Genomic DNA, 20,980 nt, shown 5'->3' with positions numbered 1-20,980 from the left:
CTGAATTCTACCCATATATATATATATATATATATATATATATATATATATATATAAATGTAGATGTGTTACTTTTGCTACAACCCTGTGAGGAAATAATAAGCCACGCCCGGTTCAATCAATTGCAAGTGCATCTTAGTGTCAGTGAGAGGAACAATGTGTTTAACAAATCAACATAAACAACAAAATCTTTTCACACAGATGTAATAGATGTTATTTTAATAGGTGTTCAAGAAGTAATAATTGCGTCAGCAGAAAGTGTAAAAGGAATAATAGTTGCATCAGCAAACAGTGTTATGACATAGGAGTTGTGGGTGGGGCAGGGATGGTGGGAGGTTGAGGGATCCCTCACTAAGCAGGGGTTCCAGTAAGGCTGCATTTAACAACTGGGCTGTAACAATCAAAAAAACATGTCTGTTGTGATGATTACCAGTAAGATAAATTACATTAAGCACATGTTGTACAAACTATAAGAGGAAAGAGACTCAAAAGATCTGGCATAACCTCCTCTTCACACACCAAAAAAAACAAACAAACAAAAAAAAAAAAAGAAGCCATGATCTACATTCCAGTAAAGGGTAGATAATCTTATACACGTTCATGTATAAATGGATGCATATTCTGTTGTATATTTCATTGTTTTGTTTTTTTTTATTATCATTATTATTCGACTAAACCTATAAAAAAGGAACAGTAATAAATAAGTTGAAACTCAAGCATTCAGTTGTTCTGTCTGATTGCAGGAGCGTCCCTGTTTCATCAACTGTCCTGAACAGACTTTCACTTTTACTGCAAAGGAAAAAAGAAGTAGCAAACCAGGGAAAGCTAGTGTCCCACCACTCAAACTGCAAGAATCTCTCCGTTATCAGTCTCACGGATGCTCACATGGTACAGTAAGTCCTTTGGACTTAAAATCTCCACACGTTTCCATTGAGTTTGCAGCGCAGCACCTATCCTGTCATGAGAATGGTTGTAACTATGCACCTAAGGAACAGTATACCATCATAGCATACGTACAGTACAATCAAGACTGAATTAGAAAAATACAGGTACAAAATGATTACATTCAAGAAGACAGTACTAGCACAAAAGGATATTATAGTCATTTAGGTAACTAATATAGGAATTTCAACTTTATAGAAGCATTTTCTAGATAGAAAAAGTGAGGGGGGTGGGCAAATGACAGTATTATGGCTGTTTTGTAGATGTGTGGATTTGTTATCGACTGGATTCTCGCATACATAATAGTTAAAATGCATAATTTCCAGAGAGAGAGAGGGTAAAAATTATATATTTTCTTCAAAGATCATGATCATTTTGGTTTGGGTCATAAGGTGCAAATACTGTATACTAAAAAGAGGCATTGAGTGGTGCCCTTTTTTTTTTTTGTTGCACTTCATTCCAACTCTGGGTTCAAACACCAAGGAAAGCCCATTAGATACACAGGATGAATTGTGCTGATATTGTTACCTGAAGATTTACACACCTAGAAAATGCAGTGCAACTGTTAAGCTAGCTTTCTTTCTTTTTTTTTATTGTTTGTATTTTTTTCTTTTTTTGTGTTTTTTTTGTTTGTTTGTTTTTTTTTTTTAAACAGGATTTCCGTTTGAATATACCTTTTCCTTTTCTTTGGCAAATGTAAATAAACTCACTGGCTAAAAGCAAATATATCTATATTTTGGGGGAAGACAATTTCTTTGTCTTTGCAAAGAACTACACTGGTGTTCACCAGCAGAAGAACTATACAGTTTACTGCTTGGATGATATCATCCTTAATGTAACTTTCTCTCATATCTGAAAAAATATATATATGCCGTTTATTATTAGATTATCGTAAAGCATACTGTGATTTCCTTAACCTTAACTGGGAAACATTTGCAGTTAGTCTGTTAAATTTTTAAGGACAAATTTAGAGGAATTATCCTTTCTTTTTCCTTTTTTTTGCAAGTACACAAGGGCCTACTTCAGCAAAACATGTAGCAATGTCTTGATTTCGGAAAAATACTCTTTTTCAAGAAGCATGAGTTCTCTAAGACCCATTCATTTCTTACTTGTTGGTCCTGTCGTTAAGTGTCCGAAAGCATCCTTAACACATCTTAACACATGTCCGAGAAATGGTGATGCAGTCGCAGTCAGATACGCTCCTCCAGAGGTGAAAAGACTAGCTCATTGTCTAGAGACGGTGCATTTTATCTCAGTGCCTATTTGCTTAGCAGGTAAGCACAGATGCATTAATTGTCTGTGAGCTTGATCTTTTTTTTTTTTTTTTTTGACAACAGTCTTAATCCAGTAAACGTGACCTCAGGAAAAAAAAAAACCCATTAAAGTTCTTAAAGAGGACCTAAATGTTAAAAGAGCATCAGTAAATGCACAGCATACCTCAACAGAAGAACAATCAACCAGAAAACTAAAAGCTAGAAAAGTTATAAACATGATTGAATCTAAAATGTGATAAGAGTTGGTGATTAAGTATTGGTCTACACAGAGGAGGAAAAGGCTGTTAGGTAAGGAGGTGAGGGGGTATTGCTGGGGAGTCTGTAGCTCTCAGTTAGCCTCCACTAGCTTGTGGTAGCTCTTCCAGGTTCTACGAACCTTTGGGAAGACAACAAACGTGCAGCTTAACTGCATCCATACTTTTTTTTGTTTTTCCCTGCAAACTAAAGTATGGCCAAGACAGAGGCGTGGGAGTGGAATGATTCTGACCACACATTAACACAATAAAGCCAAAAAAAAAACAAAAAAAAAAAAACAAAACATAAAGTTGCATTTATATTTAAATGCTTCTACGTAAAACGGATTACACGTGACCTCTGAGTAGACCATTACTTGGCAATAAAATCTCAAAAGGCCGATAGGAAACAAATGGGGAAATTATTATGAAATGCCTTGTCTCCATTAGCTCTAAGAGGACCCATACCTTAGCACAAAAATATTATTTCTGCATCGTTTTTCTTTTTTCAAATTGCTCATTTCATGAGGCATGTAGAATAAAATGATTTCACAGAACAAATAATCCATTTACACTGACTGACTCCTGATCTCTTTAGTTGAAACTTGTGGCTGGCTTTAGCCAGGACATTGAAGACACTACTGAGACAGGGTAAGAACACTGTGACCGGTGGAGACAAGGCATTTTATCACTCTTCCAAGACCAAGTCAAACTTCAGCTACATTAGTGCAGTGTTCACATCATAAACAAAACAAAAACAAACAAAAAAAAAAAGAAAAAAACCTAATCCAATGAAATAAGTTGCACACAAGAAATTGACCTTTCTAATTGCTACGCACACTGCAATAAGATCAAGTATCGACAAAAACTGCATTTTCACTATTCAAAAACGTTACACTGACTTCAGGACTAATGATGGCATTGAGCAAGAAGCTGGTTGAGGGCTTTGTGGTGGAAGATAGGGTCTCGGTGGGAGGGTTAAGGCTATATTTGAATCACTTTCACACAATCTCCCCATCACAACAAGCAGTTTTTAAGCCGACCTACTGTTTTCGTAAGCCTGACAGGGGACACTGTGAACCTACTGCTAAAAGACAGACAGGACAAACACCCTCAGCTATAGTCAGGATGTAAGGGTATGCACAGGTGTACTCTTACACATTCAGCCTAAGGTGATTATTTGTAGCTACCACACACTGTTTTACAGTAGCATCATCTTAACGTACATATCAAATACTCAGCCATGATTTCTTTGTAGTTTGGGTACACCACATCAGTGTACCACAGGGAAACACTAAGCAACTAGCTGGAAATGGATGCCTCTCCGTCATCGTTTATTTACCCTGGTTAAAGACATTTTGGGTTGAAGCTGGAGGGAATGGAAGGGATACGAGCTATTCAGATACAGAGGTATTCTACCGGAGGTGTAGGGAACTCTTCAGTAGGCGTGTGTGTGAGGTAAAAAGGTGACAGAAAGCTGTGTTTGTCTAGAAAACAAATGCATTGTTGGGTTTTTCTTCCTACCTAAAATGCTGTTCATTAAACCGCAAGACTTGACCTTAAAAATGGCCTCTAATAGACAAAAACAGTGTACAAGAAACCCATGACAACCATCTCTATAGGGGAACCCATGCACTAAGGGACAGCTTAGTTCTTCCACAGGCCCTAACGGAGCATCTACGGGGGGAGGGGGGGGGGGACTTCAGAAAGGCATCCTGCCTCAAACCAAAGGAAGGCTTAAGGGAAAACACTGAGATAGCGAGGAGCAGGGAGGAGGAGGAGGAGGAGAGGGTCTCGTTCCCCCACCATGAACCCAAGCTCAAGCGAATTCACCACAAGGGGGAAGGTGGAGTCTCCTACAAAGCTTCCTGTTCAAGTCTCCCTTCAGCGTGGGCTTACCACTGAGGAAAGTAAAGCTCCACTGCTAATGTCCAGGTTGTGGCTTCTCATAACAGCAGCAGCAGCAGCAGCAGCAGCAGCAGAGTTTCACTGATCAGCGCAGGAGATGAGGACTGGAGTCTGGGCAAGCTCCTTCTTCTGACTCTCAGCCAACCCTCTCTGGCCTCTGGAACAGGACAATAAAGAGTGTGTTCACACAAGTTGGGCAAAGAGCCAATTATAAACTATCAACGCACTTTGTTTTGTGTGTTTATTATTTCCAGACTGTTTTACAGGAAACTTTCCACAACACCTGCTGTCTTTTCTGTCAGAGTAGAGATGCAGAGTGTTAAGTTGAGAGAGGAACATGATGGTGACCGAGACAATGGGCCTCATGCAAGAACCTTTGTGTACTTATTACCCCAAATCTGGCTTACGTTTCTCTGTGAGTCAGATTCATCAAACCCTCTTCGTATAACAGACTATATTTATATGTTAGTAGTCACGTTAGAGGACCTGAAAACACCACAGCTGTCCACACTGTGAGATCACAGAGGAGTGCTGTGACAGAAAATAAAGAGTGAATGGTTTGAGGTGAAGTTGAACACGGTCCATGACCAAAATTTAATGTCCAGTCAGTGTAACTGTCATGGAGAGAGAACACGTTCCATTATGGGTGATACTGCACTATCAGGTGTGATAATGGAGGTTGATGCCCTACCCCAAGGTAGTTGGTGGAACTTCCCTAACAGGTATAAGTTGTAAGGGGTAAATGGACAGTACCTATCACACCGAAATTAATTCAAATAGAGGCATTAGCAATTTCAAATCAAATAAGTGAAGAAAAGCAGAAATAGAAAATTCAGCATACTAAATTAATAAATGTAACAACTTCTCTAAAATCACTCATACACACCATGTAAGAACGAATCTGTTCATATGACAGCTTCTTGCATGAGACTCAATGTAAAACCTGTGAGATGGGACCTCACACAGGGAACTGATGGTGCTTGTGGATGGCCTCAAAGCACAAGTGTTAGACAGCTGCATGTTAGTGTGCAGGCAGTGGCATCTGTTTTATAAAACCAATCATTTCAGCACAACATTTTGGGAAGGCGGGTGTTTTTTTTTCTTCTTTTTTTTCTAAAAAATAGTCATTGACAGAGAGGCTGCAGAAAAACAGAACATGGACAGGACAGTTAAAACTAAACAAATCCATTTTATATCAAAATACTCATGTATGAGCAACAGAGCACTTCATAATAAATGTAGACAGTCCACAAAACAGGCTACTGTGCAAATCGGCAAAACTGTAACTGACTGTTATTGATGGTTTAGGTGCTTAACTCCCTCTGCTGACACATTCTGGTAGTGCAGTTCACCTACTGAGGCAGCCCTTGTGATAGGAAGCCAAGCATCTAACCCACTGAGTACAATGCCAGTGAGGGTTTTTTATGATCTTATATATTTTGATTACATTAGACAGTCTTGCATGGTAAATGATGTGTGGATGTGGATTACAGCATGTATTTAAAACGAACAATAGCTACTTCGTATGTCTTATGGAGAAGGGACACATAATTACATGTATACTTATGTTATATTGACCGTAGGATATGTTACAGACTACTCAGCAGTGCTGTGTGTAAGCCCTCCTGCGTCTATACCTGTGAACGTTTTCCATGGCTGCTACCTCAGCGAGGGCTGCCAAGCTGAAGAAAGCAGGTAGCTCTTGCGGTACGGTGCTCCTCTCTGCCTCCTCTGCTCTGGGATTACTGTAGCACCCTTTTTCATTGCATAAATTCTGTTGGTGTAATGGCTTCTTATCCTGTTCCTGGTTCAGGTCCCTAGTTTTTTCCTCTGTAGCAAAAAAAAAAAAAGAAACAAAATATTAATAATAATAATCACATGTACTCTTTTTCAGATCTATGAAACAGGAACTTGTTAATTATTTGACCCAAATAGGGCAAATAATAGGGCTTTCCCCAGGATCAGGACTCTGAGAGTCGACACTTGTAACTGGTGCCCTGACTTCAGGGAGGTGGGTGATCTGCAGTATCTTAACTGGTCGGTTGCTTGTGGTTCATTGGTTCCTACTTTTTCTTATATTGTTTGTTTTTATCATTAATATCCTTTCTTAATTACACCTTATCTACAAATAGGAAAAATAGAGCGAGCTGTAGAGCAGCTGCCCCAGTTTACACTTCTGTACATGACTCTCATCATTTACCTAAAAACTCACATTTAAATGTCTGCTCATCATGTGGGATGTGAAACCACCAGATTTCCACACAGCCAAGAGAAAGCAGAAATTAGTGTCTCGGCCATAGCTCGGTTATGAAATCCTACCACACCGTGCAGTGTCTCTCCTGAGACACACTCTTAGCTCAGGACACCGGAGCTGAGAGGACTGCAGCAGCCAGTAGCAACAAGTAGCTCTGTCCTCGGTTTCCATCACCAACTCTACTTCTATTACAGTTAGTTCTGCATTTCAGTCATTTTAAGACCTGTCACAGCCTGCTCCCTCATCGACTTGTCCCAAAGTCAATGAGGGGGACAGCCCTACTGAAAAAAAAAACCATCATCTGCAGAGACATCAGTGTCAGCCATGCTAAGTACACATAGTAACTAGCTACTTAAATTTCATTTATTTTATTTTAATTAGTATCTGTTTACTGTAGTACTTCCCCTCTGAGATGTTAGACACAGTTTGTCTGTACCCAGTGAGCTCTGCTCTCACTTTCAGTTTCCGTAACTTTTCCCATAAATTTTCCGTGAAGCGGTTGTGCAAAAAAAAAAAAAAGTTTCCAACAACTGATTATGTAAAGTCAAAAAATAATGTTCAATAATGAGACATTATGGAGAAACATGTTTTATATTTTGTAGCATATTTTCAAATGTTCCATGTGAAACACTAACGTATATTTTTGGCATCCAGTGGCAAAGTGTGGCTAAAACTCTAGATCCTTTATATGGACCATAAGAAAGATCTAACTAATCCCACACTGACTGATCAATCGATCAATCATTCTTCACTCACCCTCAGCCGGAGACACGCTGCCATCAGCTGTGCGCACCAAGTGTGTAATCTTAGTCTTCCTAGCCTTCCTCTTCTGGCTACCAACTAGCGTCTCCACACTAGTGGTGCCCTGGACATCTGGGCACATTATGGCAAAGGGGGCACATGATTTGGCTTTTGAAGCTGAGTCCAGCATGGTGGAATCACTCTGTAGCACTGTGGCGGAGAAAAGGTTCATAGGAACAGATTTCAAAGATTTGACCTTCGCACATATGCAGCAATGAAAATCAGTGACACAATTATGTTCCCTTTAACAAGGCCTTAAGTTGCACAGTTCTTTGTTCATTTGTTAAGTATTGTTGTAATTTAACCTGATGAAAGGTACAGATTGCACATAGGTCTCTACTTATGATTACTACTACTACTACTAATAATAAATACTACTGACATACATACAAATATTCTTTATGGTATTAACAGTACAAGTTGAAACAAGTCTAATACATAAATTACAGATTATTAATTCTAAATAACCTTTATTGTGATGTGAAGATAAATTCTGTAATTCATGCTCAGACATTTGAATTATTGTGTAGAAATGTGTGTAAAGTGAACATTTTCATCTCATTAGTAGCATTTTGTTAGTCTTGACAGCGCTGGTCATGTTAAATGAATCTGTTAAACACCTCGGAAAATGTTTACATCCCTGATATAAAATGCACAAACATCAACATTCTAGTTCACCTTTGTCCACTGCACCTGGTTTCTCCTTTTTGTGTTTGTGCTTCCTAACAATCTTGTGGAATGAAGTCTTTTTCTGAGATGGAGATGGCCCTGATATAGCAAAAGAAAACAACAAAGAAACAAAGAGCATGGAAATGCTGTGTTATGGAGTCCAAATGTTTCGGTTTTAACAAAGTGAAAACTGCTGCTGAACAGCACAGGTGTGGAAAACACGACTGTATAAACAGGTGCAGAGTGGGCCATGGATGAGATGAGAGGATATTAAAGAACAGTCATTGTGTTTATTCAGTGGAGAAACCTCGGATTGTGTTCTTACCTTTCCCGACTTTAGAGGCTTCCTCTTGGACAGCGGAGCTGTCTGTCTTCTTCTTCTTTGCGACAGCAGTCCCCTTCTTATCAAATGTCATTGGGCTATACTGTGGCAGGCTGTTAAATTTCTTTTCAAACTCCTCCTCCAGTTTCCCTAGGCTGACAAGTGACATTCAGAGTTTGCATAATTGAGCATATAATCACGAGCCTAACCAGATCTTGAGAACAAAGCAGATGTCAAGGCAATTTTAGAAGTTATACATTCACCTACAGAGATTGGTAAAGGGAGAACTAGCAGCTTAAAACCACATCCAGACACAGGGGGTCGGTAACAAAGCATTTGCCTTACTTCATCATTCTGAGCAGCATTTTAGCTGTTGGTACATTACAGGACTGACTGTGTATTCAACAACATTAATATCACTATTAACGTGACTATTGATTTATATGAGATTCATAATATCTGATGAAACTTAGTAAGAGGAAACACACGGCTCAGAAATACAGCTTTTAAAATGCACTGTCTTTCCAGATGGGACTTAAAGTCATGTTGTACGATTCTTTGCTACACAGAATGGTCCACAGCACATAGCACTAAGACAAGGGCTGACTCACCCCTGTGAAGATTCATCTTTGGACTTGGACTTTTTCAGCTTCTTGGGGTTATTAGGTCCCAGCTGTGGAACTGTCCAGCTGTCATCACACCAGTTTGCATCATGATCAGAAGCACGGAAAGCCCCTCTTTTACCTGCACACACACGTGTACAACAATTCAAACATCAAACATTAATATTCATTAACTACATTTCACAAACGCTCAATTATGCCTCTTTCATGTATTAATCAGTGTGTCCACGAATCAAAGGGGATACCTCGGTCGATATTGGCTCTCAGTGATGTCAGCATTCCCTCAGAAACAAGGGTTTTATACAAGGCTCCTTTACAGCTCCGTTCTGATTTCCTGGATCCGCGGTTCTCTGTGTTAGACTCACAGCTCGCTTCGCTCTGCCTCTCCTTCCCCTTGTCCTCCTCTTTGAGCTTCGTAGGTGAGGGGCTGCAGGGGGAGTGATGGAGTTCTGCCACACTGCCCTGAAGGTCTGTGCTTCCTATACTTGCCTCCTCGGCCTCTGCCTTGGGGCTAACGTGCGTCATCTCGTCCTTCATCTCCAGCTCAGAGGAGCTGTGCTGTCCACACTGCCCACTGTCTTCACCCGTCTCTTCCTCTTTTTCTTTGACAAAGGTCTTGACTTTGGGCTTACTCTTCTTTTTTGGAAAACCAGAATTTCCAGCACCAGGACTGCTCTGAATCTTCTTCTTGGGCTTCTCCTCGGTGTTCCTCCAGGCCCCTTTGGCCACCGCTTCAATCGTACTGAAAACACTGTCCACATTTGATTCCGCATGGTTACACTTTTTGATGATCTTCTTCGCTGTGCAAGGGATTTCACTGTCATTATTTGACTTGGCCACCTCTTTTTTCTTGCTCTTCTTTTTGACACAAGTGTTTTGGCTGCTGAGTTGCGGGGGAATGGCATCAGTGGAGGTAGAAGTGACACAGGACAGCGAAGGTAACAGGGCTGATGTGTGAGGGGAGGGAGGACAGTCGTCAGCTTTCTCCTCCTTGATCTCTGGCTTGACTGTGGTTTGCTGGAAAGAGGCTGCAGAGGAGCTGTCCTCCGGCTGAGATACAACTGTGTCCATCTTTCCAGCTTCAGACGCTAAGCACATCTTACCAAATACCAAACACAAAACAGTGTTAATCAACTGAGCTGACAGCAATTTATGCTCCTCATACGCCATCTCTACATGTAATTTAGAGATGAAAAAAAAATCTAGTACACAATTTTACCTTTCACTACACAGACACACACTACACAAAAAAAAGTTACAAACTGTAAAACGTAGGACAAAAAGTGTGAAGTAAAGAGCTCAAAACTGCAAACTGTCAAGTGTCTTACCTCAGCGAGCTGGAAGAGAGCGGACTGTCTGCACGGTTTTCCTTCAGGTGCCGCAGACAGAGATGACTGTGAACATGCAGTAACATGCTTTGTCACCTGTTGTGTTATTTACAAGATCGCACCACACAGCTTTCTGCAGATGGTGTTATTGTTCAGTACAATATTCACTTTCGACAACACATTTCACCGTGTTTGTTTTGTATTTTAGGAAAGACTGAACACGAGGCCTGTACCATGCAACAGCTTCGTCTGTCTGACTGGCTTCACTGAGCCTAACATCAGTGACCCTGGTTACCAAATAGAACGGTTTACTCCGTGTTTACCTGTCCAGCTATGAGTGTGTTCATGTGAAAGAGGCAGAGTGACATCAAGAGAACTGTGGGTTAAGTACTTAATTTAAGGGATAAGAAGGTAACAACTGCAGGTGAATTTGATTATAGAGGCACCAAAGTGATATTTAACAAGCTGAAAAATTTATACAATATCATAATATGACTCAAATAGAATAAGAAGCTGCAGAAACACTTGAAATTGTTTCCAAATATTAAAAAGCAAGGCTCAAGCTATTGGGTGTGAATTATTATATATGCTTTTAGTATAGAGTATTTTTTTTAATATGATGAACAAACTATTATGAACACGTGATGCATATTAAACAGTTAAAAGTACAGTGGGACAGAGGAGATGGAAAGTACTGAATGCCTGACACCTGAAGTCTGTGGGGCTCTAATGCTGCATCTATATCACAAAGTCACTTTATGTCATTCATATTCTGAGCAGCAGTATAAAAGCATTGACACTGGCAGGAGCTATAAACTGTCCCTCTGTATCTTAGAAACAACAGCAAAGCAAGTCAACTGATCTATAAAAATAACTGGAAAATGCTCTGTGTTGCTTGTCACTTTGTCATAAACTCTTTTGTCTGTGTCACGATCCTGTAGGAATGATGATGATGTACTTTTTCCAGTGATCTGATTGGTCAGTAGTCGGGCTGATGGCAGGTTTGGATGTCATTCCCTTAAGTTACCCTGCTCCAGAGCAGGTTAGCCAAGCAGTGTATGTTACCCTGCTGATCTAACCCAGTACAAGAGCCTGTTTCATGGAATCTCAAAACCTGAGTTAACCAACCGATCCCACTTAGTGTTTCAGACCCCTAACGTTTGGTCTGTTGATACTGACTGGCTGATGTTGTGTCATTTTTAAAGCACATTGTATTTGTTCACCAGATTTCATGGCAAACTGGATATTGGATTATGTGATACCCTGTATGCCACACTAATATTGTGGCCTGAAGGTGGTGCTAAAATGGCTACACAGACCCTTTTTTTTTTGCATATATCAATGACATTTTATTGCTAAGAAATGCCAAAACATCAGCTTTGATTGTGTGTTTTTTAAACTATCTGTGCATATTAGCACTGTCATGAGCCACACTGTATGTCATGAGAAAGACTGTAGATGTACAGTACTCTGCCGATACAGTCAGCTCAGTTATGATAAGTCTTTCATAAACTGAAATGAAGTCATACCTCTGCCAGTGGGGAAAGGGCAGACTTGATCCTACTTTCAGTAACGTCAAGCATTCGGTTCGGTACTGTCCCAGACAACATCTGTAGATTGAAGCAGAGCGAGAGAAAACAAGTCAGTTGTGCTGCAAGCTGCTAAATAGTAAGTGTAACACACAAGTGTAAATATCTACAAATCTGATGTGACAAAACTTTGATATGAAATTACCAAAAGCGCCAAATGTGAAAGTACTAGTGCAGAATGGCCCATTTCAGAATAAGATATATGACATTATTAGATCCTAATTACTGATGTGTTAGCATGCTATCTGAATCTGCCAACTAACTACACAATAAAATGTAAATAATAAAGTTATTTTCTACCACAGGCTACAGCCACACACCATGTGCAGGACAATGTATTATGCTGTATGTTAATGGTCTTACTAGATATTTTTTAACTTGCACATATCTGAGTCATGTCAAACCCGCATTTGCCAGACAACACGACTTCAAGCATCTGGTCTAAAAATTTATAGAGTGCAGGAGGCAAAGAAACATGGTCTCAGAACACACCTCTTCCTTATCCCCTGGAAAGCAGCTCCCTTCACTGTCAGGTAAACTGGGTTTAGTGCTGGAAGGGATCTAGAACAGTAAACAGTACCAGGGTTAACTCAAAAACGGAAATGCTACAGATAGAGCTAACACCCATCGGTGCGTTACAAAGACGCACCCATGTGTGGGTTGCAACAGTGACCTACCTCCCTGTTCGTGAGGGCGTGTTCCCCAGCTAATAGCAGCATGCTAAGTCCTCCCATCTTAGTAGGATCTGACAATGAACAGCAGTGATTACAATTCTACATTTTGTCATATAACATTGAACTAACGGTCCTCTTTTTTTTATACCCACCTGCCATGGCAAAGTTTAACTGTGGCATGCTGTCAGTTTTGGGCACTTTTTTGGCAGTGGCGGAGTCCTTAGACGAGTTGGAAGGGAAGGACCAAACTTTTTTGCGGGGATTGCTGACTGGCTGACAGGAAGGACTCTTCACTGGTTTGCTGGTGGTGGGACACCACTTGTAGCCCGGGTTTGCCTTCATGAAAGCATCCTTGTACTGAAAGAAGTTCCAGAAGACCATTTGGTTACAAGCAAAACCTTGAAGGCTTCAAACCATCAAAATCAAAGGATTTCTCTTTTCTTTGTAACAGTAAATACTGATGATCTGAGGTAATAGCTATCAAGAGTTTAACAGTTTCATTTTCAGTTAATCAGTCTGATCAGATTTGACAGACAGCTGGCAACATAAATAAACAAACAACCCACCAACTGTTATTACATTTTGGCTCTGAGTTCACTACATCCCATATAACAGACACTAAGCAGTATCCATTATATGTGGAGTTCATTGTTGTTTTGGTGATCAATGACAACTATAAAACTTCCATCTATCAAATGTGATGCATCGCATTGTGGGATTTCTGGGCAAAAAGTAGTGTTCATGCTATGGACGCTACTTAATTTAATACCATTATATGCATCTAAGGCCAAATATAGTGCACAACAAACACAAAGCACTAAATAACAAATGGGGAGTGATTTCAGACACAGCCTCTAAATTTGGCAGAAGGTTTTATGTTTTATGTTTATGTAGGATCCATCCCTCAGAGTAAGATGCTGACAGTGAAAACAGGTTTCTAGGGCCTCTGAAATCAGGCGTTTAAGGTGATTCTCCTCTTTGGTGAAATACTGGTTCTAAGCTTATGGGAGTTCATGGGCTGTTGGCTGGTTCTGCTACCTTCTAGCATACATGTTAACCTGAATGGTCCCAACATTTTGCTTTAATTCTATATAATATTACAAAAGAAACCAGAATAAGAAAGTAATTGCTCTGGTTAGAGTGTCTGCTATGATGTAGGATTACATTTACACACATTTGGTGTACATATCTTAACTTGGGTTATATACACTACCAAACTGGACCTTTGCTTTTAAGCCTGTGTGACGATGCAGTTCCCTCTTGGTTTTGCTTTTATTTGCCACTTACTGTACATAACAAAATGAAATTTACTTTGTGAGCACAGAAGAAACTAGCAGTTAGTTACATCATCATAGCTCGGTTTCATCCATATCCATAAAACTCACCAACTCTCTCTTATAAACTATAAGTGTCCTCTCTGTCTCTGCAGTTATTACACACATGTAGAAATTGTGACCCATGGACTCGCTTATGGATGTTTCTGTCGAGCTCTGATGTTGAGCCCACACAAATCTAGGGCTTGTCAGAAAAATGATGTTTTTTCTTTTTTTCCCCCCAATATCAGCACTAGAGCAGTTTCAGCTCACTACTAGACCATCCAGGAGCTTGGCACCAACAAACCTGCACCGGCTCTTTAAAGAAAAAACTCAAGTTACTCTGGGGCTGTAAGAGAGAGTTAGAAAAATACTTTTATTAAAGGTGTAAGGGTCAGAGAGCAGTCTCACCTCCTTGGCCATGTCTGTGTATTTCTGCTTCTCTTTGGGCTCCAGCACAGCCCACCAATCAGCCAGGATCTTGGTGGCCCCGCGGTTGTCCAGACGAGGGTGTTCCTGCCGCACGAGAGAACGGTGGCGTTTGCAGAAGAGGAGGAAAGCGTTCATTGGCCGCCGTGCTCGTTGTTCACTTGAGTCCTCCTCCACTTCCTCTGTTGTGCTTCCACACTCCATCTGTGACCCCTGGTCCTGGCCACACAACACTTGCTGCTGATAACAAATCCATAAACCTTTAGCTGTAATGCTGTACTGCATTTTCTGTTCCCATTTACGTTGTTGTTAAGTCCGAGGACCTGTGGAGTCGTCATCAAACACACTCACCTTCTCCAGCTCCTCTTCATCCTCCTCTTCTTCCTCCTCAGAGAAATCCAGAGCCTTTTTGGAGAGAAGTGGGTGCCACTGCAGGCATTTACGTTTGGGGCGCTTGCCAGTGACCTCCCCTGCAACAGGTGGCTCCTTACCCCTTCCTCCACCCTTCATGGTACTACCGCACCTAAAAAAAGCAATGAAATGGGCACACCTGATGACCACATCCATACAAAACTTGCACAGTGAACACATGCATCCTAACATTAGTTAGGATTAGTTATATGTTGTCTTGTGGAAGCAGAGATACCTGCTGCCAACACAGTGTCGCTGTTAAACCAGAAACAACATATATTACCTAAAATGAAAGAGAAATATTGTTTAATTAATGAAATTTCATGTTAGATCATCTTAAAATCTGAAGAATTACAGCATATTGATAGATAATGTAGATATAGAAAAAAATACATAAAACAAAATGGACAAAAAAAACTACAATGAAGCAAGGTTAGTAGATTAAAAAAAGAAATTTGAATTCTGCTGGAACTCTCCTAAAATCCTTATTTCCGAAACATGTTAATAAATATTAATGATCTGAGAAAGTGCTCTGTCACAAATTCAGACTCAACGTGCTTTTCAGTGCTGCCACAATTATCAAAAAAATAAATAAATAAAATAGCATAATGGCTTGAATTTATGTAAGTCGATCTACTGACCTCCCGCTGTAAGAAATTCTAAATACCAAAGTGGGGACTGATTCCTATGTCTCAGAAACAAATTAAGCCTTTTAAAAAAACATGGGCCTGATTTCAAGTTAAAGATCTCTTTGAACCTCTGAATTACAGCTTCTGACTATATTTGGTTTAATTTAACACCAGTAAGAGAGTAAGTGAAGAAGCCAAATGATCCCCCCACTGACCATCATTTCATTAGCCTTAATTTACTATGCTAATTTTCTCCCTTAACTTGCCTTGGAGAATCCCCCTACTGTGGGACCCATCAAAAAGAGCTACAAAGGATGGTCATTTATAGCTGGTGGACTTGGTAGTGACTTAGATACTGAATTAGATACCTAAAAGGTTCCCGAGCTGAGAAGTCTGCAAAGAAATCATTACAGTCGAGGACAATTCTGATTATTTTTCCTCTACGCCTTATTTTCCTACACACTTTGAGTGTTATTTCGTGAGGCAGCTGCAGTCACCCGGATTTGTGACTGTTGTACAAAAAAATATTAACATATGGATAAGTCAAATGGTTAAAGAGCATGAGGTCATACAGAGCCAGAGAGACACAGAGCTGCAGGCAACAGGTGCTCAACGCAGTTTGGGTGAATCTCCAAAACATCAACCATAGACGTGAGCGATACCAGTCTCTAATATCATTAATAGCAGATGAAGCGATAGAGTAACATTTATCTTAGCATCACGGTAGAAATGCGGTTTAACATAGGCCGATGCAATTTATCCAAATGGGCAGCGGCTACTTTTGGGCTGTTACAGTGAACAGAAATTATATGTGAAAAAAACTGCATTAGAGCAGCAACTATTTGTCAGTTTCTCAACTAGTTGATTGACTGAAAATTAGCTGTCAAATGTTTTGAGATCGATCACTCGTTTTAGTGATTTTTCAAGTAAAAAATGCCAAATATTTACTAGTTACAGCTTCTAAAAAGAGCAGATTTAATGCTTTTCTTTGTCATTTTTCTTTGTACATGAATATTTTTGTGTTTTGATCGACAGCCCACAACTCTGCTCTGACCATGTTCTGCTACAAGGAAAATCATTACGTTACATTATTGTTTCAATGTAAAGCAAAGTACACAACCTCCATTACACACAAGCCCAAGCTGTGAAAAAACATCAAATGACCCAATGTCACTGCTGATGACCAGTGGGCATCAAGCTTTCCTCTGTTACTGATCACTCCAAGAAGTGCACAAGATCATTAACAGACAACAGACATCAACAACTGCGGCGTGCAATCAATTCAACTGTTATGGAAACTGATTTATACATAAAATATTACTTGAGTCTGTCAAGTTACCACATTTCAGAGGAAATGGTTACATAAGAATAAGTGAAATTGAAGACTTGTCTGTACAGGTAATGTATCTTTGACCCTTATACTCGTATCTTGTAATTGACTGAAGCTTATTCTCTTGTTACAGTAATAAGTCATTCAGCATAACACTGTCACAGTGTAAATAAGTTGAGAGAGGTAAAATTGCACCCTGCATCCTCTCACCTTGATGCACTGTATTCACATTTATGTCTCTCTAATGAAACCAAGAGAGGGCTGCATCAAAAATATGCACCTTACCACAGCCATGTTCTCTTCATATTAGCTGCAGCATGTTTTGATGTTCTACACACAAACTAATCAGGTGAATCGATTTTTTTTTTTATTCCTCAACGTATTTGCACTTGTTCTGGACCTCTGCTAAACATGACACAAATGAAATTTAGCACTCAATGAATGAATGACTTCATGACTGTATTCTTCTGGACACCATCCAGACTCGATGCCAGTGTTTGTGTTTATGAATGCCGAGTGGAAAAACGGGGATACTTACTGAAGAAATAACTATGGAAATGCTGTATGAGTGATGAAGATGAATCTGCCACTGCCTTTTGTCATGCAATGACGATGACCTATAAAATACAAGACACCGCTCTCAGTCATGCGTTACACTGTCATATCTGCAACAATTAATCCCACAACATGAGCTCGGCTGCAGGAAGAAATGTGTGCAAAACAACTTTAATGTAGCATTAGTGAGTAACAGTGCACAACACGAGACCCCATCGGCTTCAAAGTACGGTGGGACATTTTGTCTGATCTGATTACTGATCATTTTAATCGTGCAGCCGATCCGCCCTTGTGGCCAAAAAAAAAAAAAAAAACCATGTAGGCCGAAACCCTGCGACCACTGGATGCATTTCACACAACATTATACTGTCCGAACGAAGCAGGCACGGCTTCACACAGTATTTTGCTACGCAGAGGGTTAGTTGTGCTCTCAGGTAAAACTGCTGATGCCCGATCGGACTGTCTGTGTTGGGAGTGAAGTCCTGAGCTCCTGTGTCGAGCTTCTCACGCACAATAACAGCACAAGGTTTAGTCAGGTACAATCACAACGACCCGTTTGCCTACCTAATGTGCTCCCACCTCTACGTGCACATTTTCATCTTCGCGCAAAACGTCGATGTGAGCCCTGACAAGACAGACAAGCCGAATGAGAGTCCATCTTGCTTTGGTTTGGAGGAGAAAACCCAAGTACAGTACAGTAGTGGGGATATTTCACTCCTGTCAAACTCTCCGGTGACAATGTCGTCGAAATGTCTCCCACTCCGAGGACAATACATCCACAATGATTAATTAAACTGGGGATTTTCTGCCCAGGCACATGCATCTGTGGGCAATGTTTTGCTGAGCAGTAGCCCCATTTCCTAGCAGTGTTACTAGGAATAAAAGTAGCTAGTTAGCTTGCTAGCTCTACAGCCTGCTAACTGGACGTGTCACGGTTTTTACATGCAATGGTTTCCGAGCAGTGAGAGCTTCTCGCACAGTTGCTGACCAAACTTACTGACTGAACTGTGATCAAAATACTTGTTTGTGCTGTTGCAGCAGTTCGTTTTACATACAACGCAGGTTTTTGCTATGTATTTGATGCGGATAGGAAGAGGAGGAGGAGGAGGAGGGGGGGTCATACCACCTCACTGAGAAACAGTTGCTTTCCCATTTATTTTACACGGCGATTTCAAACCGGAGTGAAGAAATATTTCTGCGAAACAGTCACAGTAACAAGGTCGTATGGTCTATAACACGGGTTATCAATGAAATGTCGATGGGAGACAAACAAATCCAAGGGGAAGCCAGCAGGCGGACATCATGTCCAAAGCAGCGATAATAACAATTTTTCAGAGTGACTGACTGAGAGGTTGAGAAAACAGCGACCGGGTTTTCACGGAAAATGAATAAAACCACAAGTTCTCTGTCATGAACGTCGCCTTGATGTCTGAACATACCTCTAATATCCTGCTCAAGTACCGGGGGGGGCCTCTCATCATTGGTGCCGTCCACCTTTTTAACTTATTGACACATCATAACAGTTCAGCACTGGCTGTACTAAACACAGCTGCATCAAGTCTAACCAAACACGGCACACGGAAACCCGGAAGCACAGCGATTTGTCACCAAAATAAAAAAAAATTAAAAAATTAAAAAATTAAAAAATTAAAAAAAAAGAACTTTTGTACGTAAAGCAATTAAGCTCCAGGCTATTCAGAAAAAAACAGTGCACCTCAAAAGTATAAGTATAATAAATAAATAAATAAGTATAATACTTTATACGTTATTCCAAGGCCTGTTACTATAAACCTGTGTTGTTCAGCTCTGATACGATGTTTACCGTACATTTATTAGAATACACAGCATGTGATATGTCTCAGTACATTACATACACCTCAGTACATTACAGCGCACCGTGTTAGGAGCTCTCAGCTTGTAATGTATTTTATTGCTGCATTTGTATTACATCCCAAAAGCACTTCTTAATGTAAGCCTGGTGTTAGAATTTTATTTAAGTTTAATACTATAGGACCTTTCATCACAGCTGTTCACAGTGCTTTACGTGAGACATAAGACATTAAGACATGATATAAAAGGAACACAAGACTATAACAGACACACTGACACATGAGCAGGATTCCAAGAGAGTAAAATAAAATATTGAAAGATATACATTTCACAGGTATCAACGGAGCATGTTGCAACCATAACAAAAATACAATGGCAAAATTATGGCCAGCTTAATCTGTGAGGCCTCCAACCAGAAAAAAAACGATATCTTCAATATTCAGACTACACAGATATGATGGGTTCCTTACAGACCCAAAAACCAGAGACCAGGGCTACTACACCAAAAGTCAAAATCCAGATGACACATCAGTAAATCTTGGTTGATGTCTGCTTTACATTGTTGGTAAATTCCAGTCTTAGGCATTATGCTATAATATAGGAAATGTTATATGTACCCAACATTACTTCAAGTAAAAACTTTTATCTTTATAATTTCAACCGGAAATAGTCTCTGTTAATCTGTGTACATTGACAGTGGTACAGAAACGCAGCACTTCACTAGATGATGAATGTTACTGTCGGCGAAGGCGACACATTAAACGACCTCAACCCACAAAACTAACACAAGATTGCGTTGATTCTGGCAGAAATACACACTTGTTCAGTCATATAATGTAATAGAAATCACTTTCGTTTTCCTCGAGGTGGGAAAAAATTCTCATCTCAGCTATATCCCTCCCCTCCCCCGGTCTGCAAAGTGCTCATACCCAAACTGGCCTGTACTTGCTAACACCATCCCTGACTTAACTTTATCTTTTACGCACGGTCCGATTGACAAAGGTCACCGAAGAGGTGCGGGCTAAATCAAAAAACCCCGATAACGACTTAGTGGACGCTGTTTCCAATCTATCTCAGTTGAGTGAGTACTTGTTATAAGCTTCCTGGGTGTTTGTGCGCGTGATAACTGATAACAATTGTTCCAGAAACGTCTAACGGCTGTTCCTCCGTACATACCTGTCAGCGGCAGCCGAGTCAGCCGGCAGCTAGTTGCTTAAATCTTCTTTAAAACCTTTAGCCGTGAAATTTTCAACACTTCTGCAGCATACTGTACACACTGAAAATATCCACCCCCGCCATGTAATGCTACATCTGAGTGGCTACTCCGTTTGATGGACAGTGCGGTTTCACCAATGAGAAGCGACGTTAGATTCTAGTGTTTTGAGATTAGTGTAACGTCCTCAAATTTAATGTTCAGGACACGTGTGGTAGATTTAGGCCTAAATAACACTAAATAACGACAATATAAACTTCGTGTGTGTGTGTGCAGTGTTCAAAAGTGCAACCACACTGGCCTTGTGGTGTTTCTTGGTGTATTTTTAATCTCCTAAAGTATGCCACCATAGCCTGTCCAATCTTTGGAGAGTTACATGGTCTTACATTTTCTTTAGAAGAGAAAGTAAAGGGTGCTTGGTAACTGGTTACTGTCCTTGCAAGTTTAATACGTTTTGTCAAAGTGACTCTGATTAGCCTGCTTGCTGATTTATTATACCATTTAGGCAGGGAGGGGTGGTCAGTGAATACCCTGTAACAGACTGGATGATCACAACTGGATGATAAATATATTGACATTCACCTTGGCTACAGAGTCACAATGTGCTTTCTGAAAATCAAGATTAAACAGTTCAGTACAATGAAACTAAACAA

The 20,980-nt window shown here is 40.2% G+C and overlaps 1 protein-coding gene across 4 annotated transcripts; it reads right to left on the bottom strand.

Moving 5' to 3' along the window:
* Positions 1–1,344: 1,344 nt before the first annotated feature.
* Positions 1,345–20,385, bottom strand: LOC121191040 (HMG box transcription factor BBX). Of its 4 annotated transcripts, none has more exons than XM_041052093.1 (16): positions 20,291–20,385; positions 17,268–17,346; positions 14,711–14,882; positions 14,342–14,599; positions 12,770–12,974; positions 12,621–12,688; positions 12,436–12,504; positions 11,884–11,964; positions 10,355–10,420; positions 9,272–10,124; positions 9,015–9,147; positions 8,407–8,558; positions 8,091–8,180; positions 7,368–7,562; positions 5,995–6,187; positions 1,345–4,514 (listed from the first exon to the last, which is right to left on the bottom strand). In XM_041052093.1, the coding sequence occupies exons 3-16, from the start codon at positions 14,867–14,869 to the stop codon at positions 4,436–4,438; spliced, it is 2,601 nt and encodes an 866-aa protein (XP_040908027.1). In that variant the 5' UTR covers positions 14,870–14,882; positions 17,268–17,346; positions 20,291–20,385; the 3' UTR covers positions 1,345–4,435. The 4 variants fall into 4 exon arrangements, with proteins under 4 accessions (XP_040908027.1, XP_040908025.1, XP_040908029.1 ...); XM_041052091.1 differs by lacking the exon at positions 20,291–20,385 and adding an exon at positions 18,724–18,826; XM_041052095.1 differs by lacking the exon at positions 20,291–20,385 and adding an exon at positions 18,724–18,826 and having other exon boundaries at positions 8,106–8,180.
* Between the last annotated feature and the right edge of the window lie 595 nt (positions 20,386–20,980).

The sequence above is a fragment of the Toxotes jaculatrix genome, chromosome 12 (assembly GCF_017976425.1).
Source record: "Toxotes jaculatrix isolate fToxJac2 chromosome 12, fToxJac2.pri, whole genome shotgun sequence".
Taxonomy (NCBI): domain Eukaryota; kingdom Metazoa; phylum Chordata; class Actinopteri; family Toxotidae; genus Toxotes; species Toxotes jaculatrix.
The sequence above is the reverse complement of the archived record's forward strand: the minus strand, read 5'-3'. Positions and strand labels throughout refer to the sequence as shown.